We start from the raw sequence: 19,269 nt of genomic DNA, 5'->3' as shown, positions 1-19,269 counted from the left end.
ATGTTTTGCACTTAGTTAGTTTTATGGCATATTGAGAAGCATATCGATGATCGTTATTTTATGTGATAATGAGGTAAGTGAGTTCAATGATCCATATGTGAATGGATGTGAGGATGAATGGCCATGTGTTGGCATGATTATGGGTGAGATGGCAGCGTCGTAGCATGCCAGTCTTACTCCAGACTATGTGACTTCAGTGTCAAACCGTATCGGTCCAGTTCCTCTCATTTCCTTCCCTGTACTACCACATGTTTTCCGCTAGGAATATGGTTTAGTAAGTTGCAAACCGCTTTTCTGGTACACACCAAAAAGGAGAGGCCGTGATGATGGTTCCATGGCCCTGGATTAAAGCCAGTCATCCGGTCAGGGGGCATGGGTGTTTCCGATTGGGACCGAGAGGGGGGCACCCCTTAGAGCGCGCATATATAAATTTGATCCCATGCTATTCGAGATTGTGATCTCCCCGTCTCAAAAGTTTTTCTTGGACGATGTCTAGGGTGATTCCTAGCATCGAGAGGTAGGATGGGTGTGTACTGGTTAGCTGTGTTTTCTTCCGAAATACCGTAAACGGAACTAGTCCTTCGTGACTACGGAAATCCGTTGGCTGTGGGAAAAATTTTGTACAAACTCTGCAGAGTCATATATTCCTCCAAATCATCTATTCCCTGTCCCAGGTCGATATTATCTTATCCTAATCAAATGTCAGTTTTGATGGCAGAGACTCCGGTGATTCGCTTGAGTGCTAACTCCGGTTAAATGATTATCCCTGTGGATGGACTAACCCATTTATTCTTATGAATTAAATGTTTATTATGAGTATTATTTACCTATGAATAAAAGCCCTTTCTGCGATGTCGCTCAGACATCCGACTATGGCATTGTTGTATTTTTCTTTTCTATAAAAGCCCTTTCTGCGATGTCGCCCCGACGTCCGACTGTGGCATTTCTTTTCAAGCCCTTTCTGTGATGTCGCCCCGACGTCCGACTGTGGCATTTCTTTTCAAGCCCTTTCTGTGATGTCGCCCCGACGTCCGACTGTGGCATTTCTTTTAAAGCCCTTTTTGTGATGTCGCCCCGACATCCGTCTGTGGTATTTCTTTTAAAGCCCTTTACATGGTGTCGCTAAGACGCCCGACTGTGGCATCATTTCCTTATATTTATTTGTTCACCTTTCGAGGCGTCGCTTCAGACACCCGATCGGTAGTTATTTATGTTCTGTTGGGATTTCAGGCGGACTACCGCCGTTTCCCTTTTTACTTACCTTGTTATGCTAATTTTTGAAATGTACATTGGTGAATTATTCATGATGCATCCATGCATGCATTTGTTATACCTTACGTCCGAATTGTCTTGCGAGTACTTTCAAAGTACTCACTGGCTTGTTGATTTGGCCAGATGCTGACGAAGGCGATCTCATGGATGAAGAGTTTGATAGCGAGTCCGACACCTAGAGGAGTCCCAGTCAGTCTCGTGCGACCCTGGATTTGGTCACTGTTTTACATCCGCTTCCGCTACCAAATAAATTCATCGAGCCTCACCTCGACGCTCGATGAGATGACAGACTTAGAGTCTTGTATTTCTCTCCCCGCTGTGTTTTTCCACCACCGCCCTATCCTCGAGTCAGTAGTATGCCTCCACACCACTGTGTCATGTCTGCCATTATGTATAATTATTGGCGTGCTTGTAATAATTTGGTTGAGCAACCGTAGTTCGACCCTGTAATATATTTTATGCTACTGGCTTATTGTATCAAGAATTTGTCTACCAGTGAGGAGGATTTCTCTCATACTGGACTCAAAAGATTGGTTTCTCAATAAATATTTTTATTGGAAAACCGGTCGTGACAATGACCGAATGTTGTTCAGAGTCCGCGATGAGATCACGAACATGACAAGGAACTCCGGAATGGTCCGAAGATAAAGTTTGATATATGCGATAGTAGTGTTTGATCTCCGGAAGGGTTCCGGAATTCACCGGAAGGGGTTCCGGATGTTTCCCAAAATGTTTGGGCATGAGAACACTTTATCTGGGCCAAAGGGGAAAGCCCACGAGGCTTTTGGAAAGTGCAAAAGGAAGTTTTGCGGAGACCAGAGGCTAGACGCCAGGAACCCTGGCGTCTAGGGGGTAGACGCCGGGAACCCTGGCGTCTAGCCCTGGAGTCCAAGAAGGACTCTTGCCTTTTGGGTGAAACCGACTTTGAGGAGGCTTTTACTCCAAGTTTCGACCCCAGGGCTCAACATATAAATAGAGGGGTAGGGCTAGCACCAATGACACATCAAGAAACACCAAGCCGTGTGTCGGCAGCCTCGTCCCGTCTAGTTTATCCTCCGTCATAGTTTTCGTACTGCTTAGGCGAAGCCCTGCGGAGATTGTTCTTCACCAACACCGTCACCACGCCGTCGTGCTGCCGGAACTCTTCTACTACTTCGCCCCTCTTGCTGGATCGAGAAGGTGAGGACGTCACCGAGCCAAACGTGTGCAGAACTCGGAGGTGTCGTGCTTTCGGTACTTGGATCGGTCGGACGTGAAGACGTACGACTACATCAACCGCGTTGATATAACGCTTCCATGAACGGTCTACGAGGGTACGTAGACAACACTCTCCCCTCTCGTTGCTATGCATCACCATGATCTTGCGTGTGCGTAGGATTTTTTTTGAAATTACTGCGTTCCCCAACACCAACATAGGTATCCATATCCCACTGTTGGTTATTGACCAGAGAGTCGTCTCGGTCATGTCTGGATTTCTCCAGAACCCGTAGGGTCTACACACTTAAGGTTCGGTGACGCTAGGGTTGTAGAGATATTAGTATGTAGTTACCCGAAAGTTGTTCGGAGTCCTAGATGAGATCCCGGACGTCACGAGGAGTTCCGGAATGGTCCGGAGGTGAAGATTTATATATAGGAAGTCCAGTTTCGGCCATCGGGAAAGTTTCGGGGGTAATCGGTATTGTACCGGGACCACTAGAAGGGTCCCGGGGGTCCACCGGGTGGGGCCACCTATCCCGGAGGGCCCCATGGGCTGAAGTGGGAGGGGAACCAGCCCCTGGTGGTCTGGTGCGCCCCCCATGGGCCTCCCACTGCGCCTAGGGTTGGAAACCCTAGGGGTGGGGGCGCCCCACCTGACTTGGGGGGGCAAGTTCCCCCCTTGGCCGCCGCCCCCCCTTGGAGATTGGATCTCCTAGGGCCGGTGCCCCCCTAGGGGTCCTATATATAGTGGGGGAGGGAAGGCAGCCACACCCAAGTCCCTGGGGCCTCCCTCTCCCTCTGTGACACCTCTCCCTCTCGTTGGTGCTTGGCGAAGCCCTGCCAAGATCCCGCTGCTTCCACCACCACGCCGTCGTGCTGCTGGATCTCCATCAACCTCTCCTCTCCCCTTGCTGGATCAAGAAGGAGGAGACGTCTCTCCGTTCCGTACGTGTGTTGAACGTGGAGGTGCCGTCTGTTCGGCGCTACGATCATCGGTGATTTGGATCACGACGAGTACGACTCCATCAACCTCGTTCTCTTGAACGCTTCCGCTTAGCGATCTTTGAGGGTATGAAGATGCACTTTCTCTCTCTCGTTGCTAGTATCTCCTAGATTGATCTTGGTGACACGTAGGAAAATTTTGAATTATTGCTACGATCCCCAACAGTGGTATCAGAGCCAGGTTTATGTGTAGATTCTATGCATGAGTAGAACACAAAGCAGTTGTGGGCGATGATTTGTTCAATTTGCTTACCGTTACTAGTCTTAGCTTGATCCGGCGGCATTGTGGGATGAAGCGGCCCGGACAGACCTTACACGTACGCTTACGTGAGACTAGTTCCACCGACTGACATGCACTTGATGCATAAGGTGGCTGGCGGGTGTCTGTCTCTCCCACTTTAGTTGGATCGGATTCGATGAAAAGGGTCCTTATGAAGGGTAAATAGCAATTGGCATATCACCGTTGTGGTTTTGCGTAGGTAAGAAACGTTCTTGCTAGAAACCCATAGCAGCCACGTAAAACATGCAACAACAATTAGAGGACGTCTAACTTGTTTTTGCAGGGTATGCTATGTGATGTGATATGGCCAAAAGGATATGATGTATGATATATGTGATGTATGAGATTGATCATGTTCTTGTAATAGGAATCACAACTTGCATGTCGATGAGTATGACAACCGGCAGGAGCCATAGGAGTTGTCTTAATTTATTTATGACCTGCATGTCAATGAAAACGCCATATAATTACTTTACTTTATTGCTAATCGTTAGCCGTAGTAGTAGGAGTAATAGTTGGTGAGGCAACTTCATGAAGACACAATGATGGAGATCATGATGATGGAGATCATGGTGTCATGCCGGTGAGATGGTGTTCATGCCATGCCTCGAAGAGGGAGATCAAAGGCACAAGATGATATTGGCCATATCATGTCACTTTATGATTTGCATGTGATGTTTGTCATGTTTTTTACATCTTATTTGCTTAGAACGATGGTAGCATAAATAAGATGATCCCTCGCTGAAATTTCAAGAAAAGTGTTCCCCCTAACTGTGCACCATTGCGAAGGTCCGTTGTTTCGAAGCACCACGTGATGATCGGGTGTGATAGATTCTAACGTTCGCATACAATGGGTGTGAGCCAAATTTACACATGCGAAACACTTAGGTTGACTTGACGAGCCTAGCATGTACAGACATGGCCTCGGAACACGGAAGACCGAAAGGTCGAACATGAGTCGTATAGTGGATACGATCAACATGAAGATGTTCACCGATGATGACTAGTCCGTCTCACGTGATGATCGGACACGACCTAGTTGACTCGGATCATGTATCACATAGATGACTAGAGGGATGTCTATCTAAGTGGGAGTTCATTGAATAATTTGATTAGATGAACTTAATTATCATGAACATAGTCAAAAGGTATTTGCAAATTATGTCGTAGCTCACGCTTTGGTTCTACTGTTTTAGATATGTTCCTAGAGAAATTTTAGTTGAGAGTTGACAGTAGCAATTATGCGAACTGGGTCCGGGAACTGAGGATTGTCCTCGTTGTTGCACAGAAGGGCTATGTCCTTAATGCACCGCTCAGTGTGTTGAACCTCGAGCGTCGTCTGTAGATGTTGGGAAACATCTGACATACACGTTTTGATGACTACGTGATAGTTCAATGCGTAATACTAACGGTTTAGAATTGTGGCACCAAAGACGTTTTTGAAATGTCGCAGAACATATGAGATGTTCCAAAGACTGAAATTGGGATTTTAGACTAGTGCCCACGTCAAGAGGTATGAGACCTCTGAAAAGTTTCTTAAGCCTGCAAACTAAGGGAGAAAAGCTCAATTGTTGAGCATGTGCTCAGATTGTCTGAGTACTACAATCGCTTGAATCAAGTGGGAGTTAATTTTCCAGATGAGATAGTGATAGTTCTCCATAGTCACTGCAACCAAGCTATTAGAGCTTAGTGATGAACTATAACATATCAGGGATAGACATGATGATCCTTGAGCAATTCGCGATGTTTGACACCGTGAAAGTAGAAATCAAGTAGGAGCATCAATTGTTGATGGTTAGTAAAACCACTAGTTTCAAGAAGGGCAAGGGAAAGAAGGGATACTTCATGAGACGGCAAATCAGTTGTTGCTCTAATGAAGAAACCCAAGGTTGAACCAAACCCGATACTAAGTGCTTCTATAATGAGGGGAATGGTCACTGAAGCAGAACTACCCTAGATACTTGGTAAATGAGAAGGCTGGCAAGGTCGACAGAAGTATTTTGAATATACATTATATTATTGTGTACTTTACTAGTACTCCTAGTAGCACCAGGGTAATAAATACCATTTCGGTTGCTAAGTGTTAGTAACTCGAAATAAAAGGCTACGGAGACTAGCTAAAGGTGAGATGACGATATGTTGGAAGTGTTTCCAAGGTTGATGTGATCAAACATCGCACGCTCCCTCTACCATCGGGATTGGTGTTAAACCGAAATAATTGTTATTTGGTGTTTGCGTGGAGCATAGACATGATTGGATTATGTTTATCGCCACACGGTTATTCATTTAAGGAGAATAATGGTTACTCTGTTTATTTGAATAATACCTTCAATGGTCTTGCACCTAAAATGAATGGTTTATTGAATCTCGATCGTAGTGATACACATGTTCATGCCAAAAGATATAAGATAGTAATGATAGTACCACATACTTGTGGCACTGCCATTTGAGTCATGTTGGTGTAAAACACATGAAGAAGCTCCACGTTGAAGGATCTTTGGACTCACTCATTTTTGAAAAGATTGATACATGCAAACCATCTCTATTAGTAGATATGCATGAAGAAACTCCATACAGATGGATCGTTTTGACTCACTTGATTTTGAATCACTTGAGACATGCAAATCATACCACATGGGCAAGATTACTGAAAGACCTCGTTTTCAGTAAGATGGAACAAGAAAGCAACTTGTTGGAAGTAATAAATTTTGATGTGTGCAGTCCAATGAGTGCTGAGGCACGCATTGGATATCGTTATGTTCTTACTTCACAGATGATTTGAGTAGATGTTGAGTATATTTACTTGATGAAACACAAGTCTGAATTATTGAAAGGTTCAAGTAATCTCAGAGTGAAGTTGAAGATCGTCGTGACAAGATGATAAAATGTCTATGATATGATCATAGAGATGAATATCTGAGTTACGAGTTTGGCACACAATTAAGACATTGTGGAAATTGTTTCACAACTAATACCGCCTGGAACACCATAGTGTGATGGTGTGTCCGAACATCATAACTGCACCCTATTGGATATGGTGCATACCATGATGTCTCTTATTGAATTACCACTATCGTTTATGGGTTAGGCATTAGAGATAACCGCATTCACTTTAAATAGGGAACCACACAATTCCGTTGAGACGACACCGTATGAACTATGGTTTAGAGAAACCTGAGCTGTTGTTTCTTAAAAGTTTGGGGCTGCGACGCTTATGTGAAAAAGTTTCAGGCTGATAAGCTCGAACCCAAAGCGGATAAATGCATCTTCATAGAATACCCAAAAATAGTTGGGTATACCTCCTATTTCAGATCCGGAAGCAAAAGTGATTATTTCTAGAAACAGGTCCTTTCTCGAGGAAAAGTTTCTCTCGAAAGAATTGAGTGGGAGGATGGTGGATACTTGATGAGGTTATTGAACCGTCACTTCAACTAGTGTGTAGCAGGGCACATGAAGTTGTTCCTGTGGCGGCACCTACACCAATTGAAGTGGAAGCTTATGATAATGATCATGAAACTTCGGATCAAGTCACTACCAAACCTCATAGGTCGACAAGGATGTGTACTACTTCAGAGTGGTACGTGATCCTATCTTGGAAGTCATGTTGCTAGACAACAATGAACCTACAAGCTATGGAGAAGCGATGGTGGTCCCGGATTCCGACGAATGACTCGAGGCCATAAAATCCGAGAGAGGATCCATGTATAAAAGAAAGTATAGACTTTGAAAGAACTACTTGATGGTCGTAAGGCTGTTAGCTGCAGATGGATTTTAAAAGGAATATAGACAATGATGGTAAGTGTCACCATTAAGAAAGCTCGACTTGTCATTAAAATGTTTCCCGACAAGTTCAAGGAGTTGACTACGATGAGACTTTCTCACTCGTAGCGATGCTAAGAGTCTGTTGGAATTATGTTAGCAGTTACTGCATTATTTATGAAATCTTGCAGATAGGATGTAAAAACATTGTTTCCTCGACATTTTTCTTAAGGAAAGGTTGTATGTGATACAACCAGAAAAGTTTTGTCAATCCTGAAAGATGTTGACAAGTATGCAAAGTTCCAGCAATCCTTCTAAGGACTGGAGTAAGCATCTCGGAGTTGGAATGTATGCTTTGATGAGATGATCAAAGATTTTGGGTTTATACAAAGTTTATGAGAAACTTGTATTTCCAAAGAAGTGAGTGGGAGCACTATAGAATTTTTGATGAGTATATGTTGTTAACATATTGTTGATCAGAAATGATGTAGAATTTCTGGAAAGCATGCAGGGTTATTTGGAAAGTATTTTCAATGGAAAACCTGGATTAAGCTACTTGAACATTGAGCATCAAGATCTATAAGGATAGATCAAAACGCTTAATAGTACTTTCAAACGAACACATACCATGAAATTTTTTTGAAGGAGTTCAAAAATAGATCGGCAAAGAAGGAGTTCTTGGCTGTGTCATAAGGTATCAGTATTGAGTAAGACTCAAGACCTGACCACGGCAGAATAGAGAGAAAGGATGAAGGTCGTCCCCTATGCTTTAGACGTAGGCTCTATAGTATGCTATGTTGTGTACCGCACCTGAAGTGTGCCTTGCCATGAGTCAGTCAAGGGGTACAAGAGTGATCCAGGAATGGATCACATGACAACGGTCGAACTTATCCTTAGTAACTAGTGGACTAAGGAATTTTCTTGATTATGGAGGTGGTAAAAGAGTTCGTCGTAAAGGGTTGCGCCGATGGAATCTTTGGCACTAATCCGGATGACTCTGAGTAGTAAACCGGATTCGTATAGTAGAACAGTTATTTGGAATAGCTCCAAATAGAGCATGGTAGTTGCATCTACAAGATGACTTAGAGATTTGTAAAGCACACACGGATCTGAAAGGTTCAGACCCATTGACTATAACATCTCTCACAAGAATAACATGATCAAACCCAGAACTCATTGAGTGTTAATCACATAGTAAGGTGAACTAGATTATTGACTCTAGTAAACTCTTTGGGTGTTAGTCACATGGGGATGTGACCTTGAGTGTTAATCACATGGCGATGTGAACTGGATTATTGACTCTAGTGCAAGTGGGAGACTGTTGGAAATATGCCCTAGATGCAATAATAAATTAGTTATTATTATATTTCCTTGTTCATGATAATTGTTTATTATCCATGCTAGAATTGTATTGATAGGAAACTCAGATACATGTGTGGATACATAGACAACACCATGTCCCTAGTAAGCCTCTAGTTGACTAGCTCGTTGATCAATAGATGGTTACGGTCTCCTGACCATGGACATTGGATGTCGTTGATGACGGGATCACATCATTAGGAGAATGATGTGATGGACAAGACCCAATCCTAAGCATAGCACAAGATCGTGTAGTTCGTTTGCTAGAGCTTTTCCAATGTCAAGTATCATTTCCTTAGACCATGAGATCATGTAACTCTCGGATGCCGTAGGAGTGCTTTGGGTGTACCAAACGTCACAACGTAACTGGGTGACTATAAAGGTATACTACAGGTATCCCCGAAAGTATCTGTTGGGTTGACACGGATCGAGACTGGGATTTGTCACTCTGTATGACAGAGAGGTATCTCTGGGCCCACTCGGTAATGCATCATCATAATGAGCTCCATGTGACCAAGTGTTTGGTCACAGGATCATGCATTACGGTACGAGTAAAGTGACTTGCCGGTAATGAGATTGAACGAGGTATTGGGATACCGACGATCGAATCTCCTCGTTCAATCTCGGGCAAGTAACATACCAATTGACAAAGGGAATTGAATACGGGATTGATTGAATCCTCGACATCATGGTTCATCCGATGAGATCATCATGGAACATGTGGGAGCCAACATGGGTATCCAGATCCCGCTGTTGGTTATTGACCGGAGAGTCGTCTCGGTCATGTCTGCATGTCTCCCGAACCCGTAGGGTCTACACACTTAAGGTTCGGTGATGCTAGGGTTGTAGAGATATTAGCATGCGGTAACCCGAAAGTTGTTCGGAGTCCCAGATGAGATCCCAGATGTCACGAGGAGTTCCGGAATGGTCCGGAGGTGAAGATTTATATATAGGAAGTCCAGTTTCGGCCATCGGGAAAGTTTCGGGGGTAATCAGTATTGTACCGGGACCACCGGAAGGGTCCCGGGGGTCCACTGGGTGGGGCCACCTATCCCGGAGGGCCCCATGGGCTGAAGTGGGAGGGGAACTAGCCCCTGGTGGGCTGGTGCCCCCCCCATGGGCCTCCCCCTGCGCCTAGGGTTGGAAACACTAGGGGTGGGGGGCGCCCCACCTGACTTGGGGGGCAAGTTCCCCCTTGGCCACCCCCCTCCCCTTAGAGATTGGATCTCCTAGGGCCGGCGCCCCCCCTTGGGGTCCTATATATAGTCGGGGGGAGGGAGGGAAGCCACACCCAAGTCCCTGGCGCCTCCCTCTCCCTCCGTGACACCTCTCCCTCTCGTTGGTGCTTGGCGAAGCCCTGCCGAGATCTCGCTGCTTCCACCACCACACCGTCGTGCTGCTGGATCTCCATCAACCTCTCCTCTCCCCTTGCTGGATCAAGAAGGAGGAGATGTCTCTCCATTCCGTACGTGTGTTGAACGCGGAGGTGCCGTCCGTTCGGCGCTAGGATCATCGGTGATTTGGATCACGACGAGTACGACTCCATCAACCCCGTTCTCTTGAACGCTTCCGCTTAGCGATCTTCGAGGGTATGAACATGCACTCCCTCTCTCTCGTTGCTAGTATCTCCTAGATTGATCTTGGTGACACGTAGGAAAATTTTGAATTATTGCTACGATCCCCAACATCCCGAACTGTGCGTCTAAGGATCGAAGGTAACAGGAGACACGGACACAGTGTTTACCCAGGTTCGGGCCCTCTTGATGGAGGTAACACCCTACGTCTTTCTTGATTGACTTTGATGAGTATAGGGGTTACAAGAGTTGATCTACCACGAGATCGTAATGGCTAAACCCTAGAAGTCTAGCATGTATGATTATGATTGCCCCTATGGAGTAAACCCTCCGGTTTATATAGACACCGGAGGGGACTAGGGTTGTACAAAGTCGGTATACAGAGAAAGGAATCTTCGTATTTGCACGGCAAGCTTGCCATCCACGCAAAGGAGAGTCCCATCCAGACACGGGGAAAAGTATTCCGTCTTGTATCTTCACGGCCCATCAGTCCGGCCCACGTCACATAGCCCGGATGCCCGAGGACCCCCTAATCCAGGACTCCCTCGATAAGTAGTATGACTATTATCGGCCACAACTCTTTGTGTTCTACTCGTGCATATAACATCTACACATAGACCTGGCTCGGATGCCACTGTTGGGGAATGCAATATTTCAAGTACGTCGAACGTCTTCACGATCCAACCGATCCAAGTACCGAACGTACAGCACCTCTGTGTTCAGCACACGTTCAGCATGATGACGTCCCTCGAGCTCTTGATCCAGTTGAGGACGAGGGAGAGTTCCGTCAGCACGATGGCATGGTGATGGGTGATGATGAAGTTACCGGCGCAGGGCTTCACCTAAGCACTACGACGAGATGACCGAGGTGTTGAACTGTGGAGGGGGGTACCACACACGACTAAGGGAAAGGGAGGAGGGGAGAAGGAGAAGGAAGGAGGGGGCCGCGCCCCCACCCCTTGTCCAATTCGGTTTGGACAGGGGGGGGCGCATGCCACCTCGTGGACCTTCTTCCCTCTCTCCACTAAAGCCCACTAAGGCCCATTAACTTCCCCGGGGGTTCCGGTAACCCCTCGGTACTCCGGAAAAATACCCGGATCACTTGGAACCATTTCGATGTCCGAATATAACCTTCCAATATATGAATCTTTACATGCCGGCCATTTTGAGACTCCTCGTTGTGTCCGTGCTCTCATCCGAGACTCCGAACAAACTTCGGTCATCAAATCACATAACTCATAATACAAATCGTCATCGAACGTTAAGCGTGCGGACCCTACGGGTTCAAGAAATATGTAGACATGACCGAGACATATCTCTGGTCAATAACCAATAGCAAAACCTGGATGCTCATATTGGTTCCTACATATTCTACGAAGATCTTTAGCAGTCAAACCACATAACAACATACGCCATTCCCTTTGTCATCGATATGTTACTTGCCCGAGATTCGATCGTCGGTATCATCATACCTAGTTCAATCTCGTTACTAGCAAGTCTCTTTACTCGTTCCGTAATGCATCATCCCATAACTAACTCGTTAGTCACATTGCTTGCAAGGCTTATAGTGATGTGCATTACCGAGAGGGCCCAGAGATACCTCTCCGATACACGGAGTGACAAATCCTAATCTCGATCTATGCCAACTCAACAAACACCATCAGAGACACCTATAGAGCATCTTTATAATCACCCAGTTACGTTGTGACGTTTGGTAGCACACAAGGTGTTCCTCTGGTATTCGGGAGTTGCATAATCTCATAGTCAGAGAAATATGTATAAGTTATGAAGAAAGCAATAGCAATAAAACTAAAGGGTCATAATGCTAAGCTAACGGATGGGTCTTGTCCATCACATCATTCTCTAATAATGTGATCCCGTTCATCAAATGACAACACATGTCTATGGTCAGGAAACTTAACCATCTTTGATTAACGAGTTAGTCAAGTAGAGGCATAGTAGGGACACTCTGTTTGTCTATGTATTCACGCATGTACCAAGTTTCTGGTTAATACAATTCTAGCATGAATAATAAACATTTATCATGATATAAGGAAATATAAATAACAATTTTATTATTGCCTCTAGGGCATATTTCCTTTAGTTACTCCCCATTATGGGTAATCTACTAGTGTAAGTTACTCCCCAGTCCCCACTATGGGTTCTCAGAGAGTGATCAGGCGAAAATTGTCATTGTTATGTGGGCTATATGGACCTCTCGCAATAATATAACGCATGCCAGAGTGAGTATGAACCCGGCGCAGTCTCTCAAGCGCATAAGAGAAGCTCTTGCCTTGTTGGAGCTTCCCTTGGAACATACCAAGGTCTTACCTGGCTATGGTTGGAGGCCACCTGAGCAAGGCTGGGTCAAAGTGAACACAGATGCTAGTGTCTCAGTGATTGAACATAAGAGTGGAGCTGGAGGAGTGGCACGAACTTCCTCAACCTTCATTGCCGCGTGGAGTAAACCATGTCCCGATATCACTAATCCCCTAATAGTAGAAGTGTTTGCTTTGCGAGATGGGGTAATTTTCTCACAGCTCCGAGGCTTCTCACAAGTGCTCATGAAAACAGATAGCTTAGAGTTGGTTCAGCTATGGCACTCGTGACGTTTTTCGCGCTCCATCATAGCGCTGTTATTACTAAAAATAGAAGAGCTAGCTTTATCTTTTCTTTCATTTGATGTTCAACATGTATTGAGAGAAACTCCAATATGTCGGCCCATTTGTGTGCTAAGCATGCTTGCACCCTTGGGATTACTGACTGCTGGATGGACTCTCCTCCTGGCTTCCTCATGACCAACGTTTTGGCTGATCGTGCGGAGGCACAGATTGTTTGAATAAAGCTCGAAGTTTCCCGCAAAATAAAAATAAAAAATCTACTAGTGTAACCATGTCGCCAATCATCATAGCGCGCATTAAAACAAAACCACATGGGACTATGGACCACTCAAAGGACAAACATTTGGGAAATCATTATGCATGCGCTTATCTTAAATGATCATTACCAATCAGCATACCGCAACTCCAGTTTAGATAAGTGTACTACACTTGGCCGCATCTATTTTTCTACAGTTTACATAATGCTGCACGTCATTTTTGCAACCGGCTAGCTGATGAACTTAGGATTCATTGAGCAGCTTAAGGCCAACTCCACCGCGCGATCCCGAATAGACGTCCGGTTTGACCGGATTTTGTCCCTTTGGGGCGGCAATGGGTTCATCCATGTCCGCGTTTGTCCGATGGATCGTGGGTGCGTTCAATGCGCGGCCCCATCCCAAAACCTGTTCGGGGTGGACGTGAATAAAAAAATATAAAAACTTAAATGAAATGACTACAAAACGCAGTTAAAAAAACATAAAACATATATAGGGGTCACGGCCACAAAACGGCCCAGTTTCTCAGTCCACTTAAACGGCCCAGTTTCTCAGTCCACTTAAACGGCCCAGTTTCATAATTAACATAAAAACAAAATAAAAAAACGCCTCCCGCACGCTCCTGCCGTGCCCGTCGACGCTGTAGGCGTCGCCGTCTTCACCGCCGGTATCGTCGTCATCGTCGCTGATAAGGTCGTCGTAGTCCGGCGGCGTCCACAGGTGGGCCGGCGGTCCGTGGTGCATGGGGGCGGTGGGCTAGAAGGTCGCCGGTGCCTGCACCACCTCCTCCCGAGGCGAGGCCTCCCGCTCCAGCAACCGCGGCGGCGTGGGGCACCAGTTCACGCCCCCCACGGCGGCCGCCATCTGCTCAGCGGTGCACAACCAGCTCCATCCCTGGCCCACCAGGCCAGGGTTGGAACGCGGCCACCGGCGGCTCCACCACCTCCTCCTTCGGCACCATCTCCACCTCAGGGATGGCGACATCGCCGGCCGCGGAGAGGGCCATCATCTCCTCGAGGCCCTCCCATTGGCCCTCATCGTGCGTGTGCATGGAGTCCTCTAGCGCACACGTCATGAGCCGGGCCTTCTCCGTCGTCATGCGAGGAGGTGGGGGTGGCGATGGAGATGGCGACGGCGACAGCGACGACGTGGGTGTCAGGCCGCGCACCCGCGTACGCCCGCGCGCCTGGGGAGCCGCTCGAGGCTCACGTGGCCGCCGCGGCCTCGTCGACGTGCCGGCGAAGAACGACGCCTGCCGCATGTCGTGCTCATCGCGGAACCAAGTGTCCCACAATGGCGAGTCGGGGGCATACCTCTCGTCGTAGTAGAGGTCGTCCGGGAGGAGGAGGCGGCGGTGCTGGATCTCCTGGTGGCACGCACGGCCGCTCAGCGGGACCAGCGGGATCGGCACGGGGTCGGCCGACAGGTGCCAGTTATTGAGGAGGTGGACGTTGCTCCAGGGCAGCGACGTCCTCGTCTCCCAATAACGGCGGCAGAAGGCCGCCTCGATGTAGTGTCGGTCGCGCTCGCCTCGGGCCGTGGGCGCGATGGAGAACGCGGGCGGCGCGGGGGCCCGGCGTGGTGGCGATGGCGACGCGGGCTTCTCCTTCTTCACTGAGCCACGGCGGCGTCTGGACGAGGTGCCAGCCTCGCGGTCGTGCTTGCCTTTGCGGCCGTAGTTCCATAGCCCTATGGCTGCGGGCGGCCGGCCGACGAGTTCTTGGCTAGGGTTTGGGACTGGGGCTGTCAGATTTCGAGGAGGCCCACTACAAGAAATATGTTAACTTATGACCCTCACTATTGGCCGCTGAAAGGTCATAGTTTTTCATTTGCGACCTTTTTGCGACCAAAAACAGAAGGTCAAAAGCTGGCAGTCGTAAACTGAAATTAGTGACCTTTAACAGAAGGCCGTTGAACCCATGACTTTTTACTACCTAGCCACGTCGGATCCGACGTGGCAATCTAACGTGACAAAATTGCGACCAATTGAAAAGGTCACTGACAAAATTCAGCCCAGTCCGATTCGGTGTTTTACATGGGCTGAGCCCATTAATTCAGCCTATTTGCGTTTTTTTCATCAATTTTTTGTTGGGTTCGTAGGCCTGGCCCATTTTATTTTCTAGGGCCTTCTATAATTCATTTCTTTTCTGAGCCTCGGCCCTTTTACAATCCAGTCTATTTTGGGCCTCCATATCATGCATTTAGAAGCTTGACACCACAAGGGCAAATGGCTATTCCAGCTTACATCTCAGCATGTACGTATGTATCCAAATCAGAAAAAATAGGAAGCACAAATAATACAATGGTAATCACAGCCAAAATAAGTTTGTTACATCATATAACTTAGATACAATGGCAATCACAGCCACAAGCTCTACAAGTCTCTACAAGTGTAATCACAACCACAAGCTCTACAAGTGCCCTTTGACAGCTTTGAGTGGCCCTTCGGTTTCTATCAGTCCCGATTTGAGGAACCCACCAGGCTTCAGGGTCTTCTCCATAGTGTCGACCAAGATCTCACCCTTCATGGACATCAGAGTGATGCACCTGAACGTGGCAGGGAAAAGGATTACCTGCCAAAAGCCAAATTTATACAAGATATCAGCCTTTCAGTGGTGCAGATTATCAGAGAACCATGCTTCAGCATTACAGGGCATGGGAACATAAAATGCAATTTTTTTACAAAGGGCGTACAGTTGCAAATTTACTATCCACAAAATTAAATTAGAAAAAACGAATGAAACAGTAAAGTGTATGTCAGCCTTAGTGTTTCTACTTCCTACAAATGACTGAGACCATGGTGTTTCAACCTTTTGTATAACACTAATCTATAACAATATATATTGAGCATGCTATAGCAGAAGCTTGAATTTATGGTTTCTATACTTGTACATTATACATCCTCAGTAATATAGACCATTTTGCTTCATACTGTACACGGCAATAGGAGCAAAATTCTAATAAATTCATTACAGGCTTGCGAATAAAAATGACAGACAAGTTAACTACACACCAGGGAACATAAACTTGAGAGGTTGAGATCAAGGCCTATCAACTACATCATATATATATATATATATATATATATATATATATATATATATATATATGCATTAAAAAACAAGGCCATACGGCCGACCAATGCATCATAATTATCAGTTTTAAACACTACAAGACCAGAAAGTAGGTCTTGCTTCAAGATCATGGAATTTTATGCACAACAGCAGCAGATTAGCTATATGAACACAATACCAGAATTTTATGCATCATGAATGAAGAAATAAAAATAGGATGCTTTGCTTTACTTGTGTGCGGAGGATAAGAAAAAGCAGCAGCACATGCTTTTCCTATTTGCTTTGCTTTCCTATTAGCATCTCCGGTCAATCAAACTGGATGCAGCAAGTGATTACATTAACCCCGATTCAAATATTTGAAGTACTGGACAATCATTTCATGCAGCCATTCATAAACATACTACTACAAGGGAACTACAACTTTTTATTTTTAAGCATAATGTTTAAATACGTAAACTTTCCTCAAGAGTCCCTACACACTACTACTCAACTACTGTACGTGCATAGTACTGTCAGTAAGCAGCAGAGGAGATTTAAAAGGAAGGACCATGTGCGTGTGTGTGTGTGTGTGTGTGGAAAACACACAAAAACTGAATATCACTAGTCACCCTGCACACAGCAAGTTTCAGATGTTTAGAACAGATCAACATGTTGAGCAGTTAGGGAATCACGAGAAGGATGTGGGAGGGTGGATCACGATGGTCTCACCTTGTTGCCGTCATCCTCATCCAACCCTGGCAACCAAGTACACATCCAAGCCAGTTCACGAATCCATGGGTGCTAGCTTGCGTACTAGCTCCAGCATTATGCCCCTGGATGCCACAAAAAAAACCTGACTTGTAAACACAAGCTTCAGTTCAGTGCAGAAATAAACAAGCCTCAGATTGTGAGCAGCAGTGTTAGATTGTTTACCTTCAGAGTTCTTCTTCTCCCACCTCCCCATTCTACACAAAGCCACCCTCCACCTGACCAAATCAAGCTTTCAGTTCAACAATCAACACCATTCACCTCTTCATCCTCACTATTTCTGCCAAGACAGTCACATGAACAACATTCAGCTACACAGAGAGGAGACAAATCGATCCGAGACGAAGGTACTAGGATACATTACCTCGTGCCGTCCACGGGGACACACTCGTAGTGACACGCGCCTTGTCAAATGGGATGAGGTCCCCAACGAACTCCGGGACGACGTCCTCACTGGCGTTGGCCTTGGCGGACACCATCCAAGTCGGGCGCGCCCTCGCTATCAGGGGCGGTGAGCTCCTGGGCCTCCTCTGCCAGTGCGCCCTGGTCGGACTCGTCGTCGCACTCGTCGTATTGGTTAAGTGCAAATCAATCTATTATAAGACAAAATAATGCTCATTTAACAAAATAGCAACACCAAGCACTCATTCAACTGCACCAAATTAATAGTACCATAATCATGTGAAGCTCACTACTATGAACATTCAACTGCAAGTGTATAAGCATCATTCAACTGCAAGTGTATAAGCATCATGTGAAGCACTCATTCAACTGCAAGTGTACCATAATCATGTGAAGCACTCATTCAACTACAAGTGTACCATAATCATGTGAAGCACTCATTCAACTGCAAGTGTATAAGCATCAAGCATGAGATACATTTCAAATTACTATGAACATTCTTAGTTTCTTTGATTGAAGTAGGTGACTGGGGCTAGGTGTGCTCACTACTAGGCAGTAAAAACTGGGTATATACAAGCATTGCGTGCTTAGTTATCGACGACAAATATCTAGACACCAAAATATCAGTGCCTCTGCGGCAAGTGACCATCATCGTGAACTAGACATACGAATACTAAATATCAACCAATGCACATACTTTTATTACCAGGAAGAGAGATAGCTCAAAACAGAACATATATAATTTGCAAGAAGGAAATCACCCATAATTAACAGGGAGAAATATAACCAAAACAAGTTCATTTGTCTTCCAAGTATAAAACATCAAGTGCGCAAAATCACATCAGTTAACGTCATTACAGAATTTCAGATAACATGTTTACTGCAGAAATCAAGCATAGGCAGTAGTGCTGCTAGTGTTTCTTTCTGTGGTTGTGTTGGACATGCAACTCAATTTCTGGTAATTGACGAAATGCAGACGCTGAGGAGGCTCGCCCAGAACAGGGAGGCGGCAAGGAAGAGCCGGCGCGACGCGTACCTAAATCCAGGGGAACAATGGTTGTAGAGCAGAATCATACTTGGTAAACAATGCATGAACATCCAAGCCCTTCTCCTTCAGTTTTGGACCAGTGTTGTACCAGCCAACGACATGCTCCTTGGCTGCATCCGAAGCAACTCATCAGTATTCAACAGAAACAACTACACGTGGAAAGTCCAAGCCATGGTAATTCTAAAACAACATACCTTTGATCCTCTTGAACATGGAGAACATAGACTCATGGTAATTATGGTCGAGGAACCAGATCCTTGGGTCCTTGTCATCCTCCTCAAACGGCATTGCAAGATCACACGCCGACGCAATTCACAAATTCAGTAAGCCACCACCGTAATAAATAGCTCTACAGATCTAATCACGCAAGGGTTTCGCGCCAGCGGATCTAGCAGCAGCTACAGCCAGGGTGGGTTCCGCGAACCCTAGGCCCCGCCAGAGGCGCGGATCCCCCGGAAACAGGCCGGGGACCCGGACGGCGCAAACCCTAGCAGGGAAGAGGCGGGGGTTCGGTCGTTCGCTTACCGGCGTAGGAGTTGGTGACGTCGACGACGCCGCGGGAGGAGGTGCCAAGGAGCACACCGACGACGCGGTTCCTGGTGTCGCGGGCGACGCGGTTGTAGTGGTCGACGATGTTGAGCAGCACCAGCGGGTGCATCATCACCTTCTCCAGCGTCCGC

The 19,269-nt window shown here is 46.3% G+C and overlaps 1 protein-coding gene across 1 annotated transcript; it reads right to left on the bottom strand.

Annotated features, from left to right (window-relative positions):
- Positions 1-15,729: 15,729 nt before the first annotated feature.
- On the bottom strand, positions 15,730-18,877 carry LOC119359569. The gene is made up of 9 exons (XM_037625706.1): positions 18,784-18,877; positions 18,618-18,699; positions 18,031-18,103; positions 17,504-17,732; positions 17,401-17,419; positions 17,305-17,357; positions 17,101-17,126; positions 16,332-16,373; positions 15,730-15,891 (listed from the first exon to the last, which is right to left on the bottom strand). The coding sequence occupies exons 1-9, from the start codon at positions 18,875-18,877 to the stop codon at positions 15,730-15,732; spliced, it is 780 nt and encodes a 259-aa protein (XP_037481603.1).
- Between the last annotated feature and the right edge of the window lie 392 nt (positions 18,878-19,269).

The sequence above is a fragment of the Triticum dicoccoides genome, chromosome 2A (assembly GCF_002162155.2).
Source record: "Triticum dicoccoides isolate Atlit2015 ecotype Zavitan chromosome 2A, WEW_v2.0, whole genome shotgun sequence".
NCBI lineage: Eukaryota > Viridiplantae > Streptophyta > Magnoliopsida > Poales > Poaceae > Triticum > Triticum dicoccoides.
Note: the sequence above shows the minus strand (reverse complement) of the source record. Positions and strands in the feature narration are given on the sequence as shown.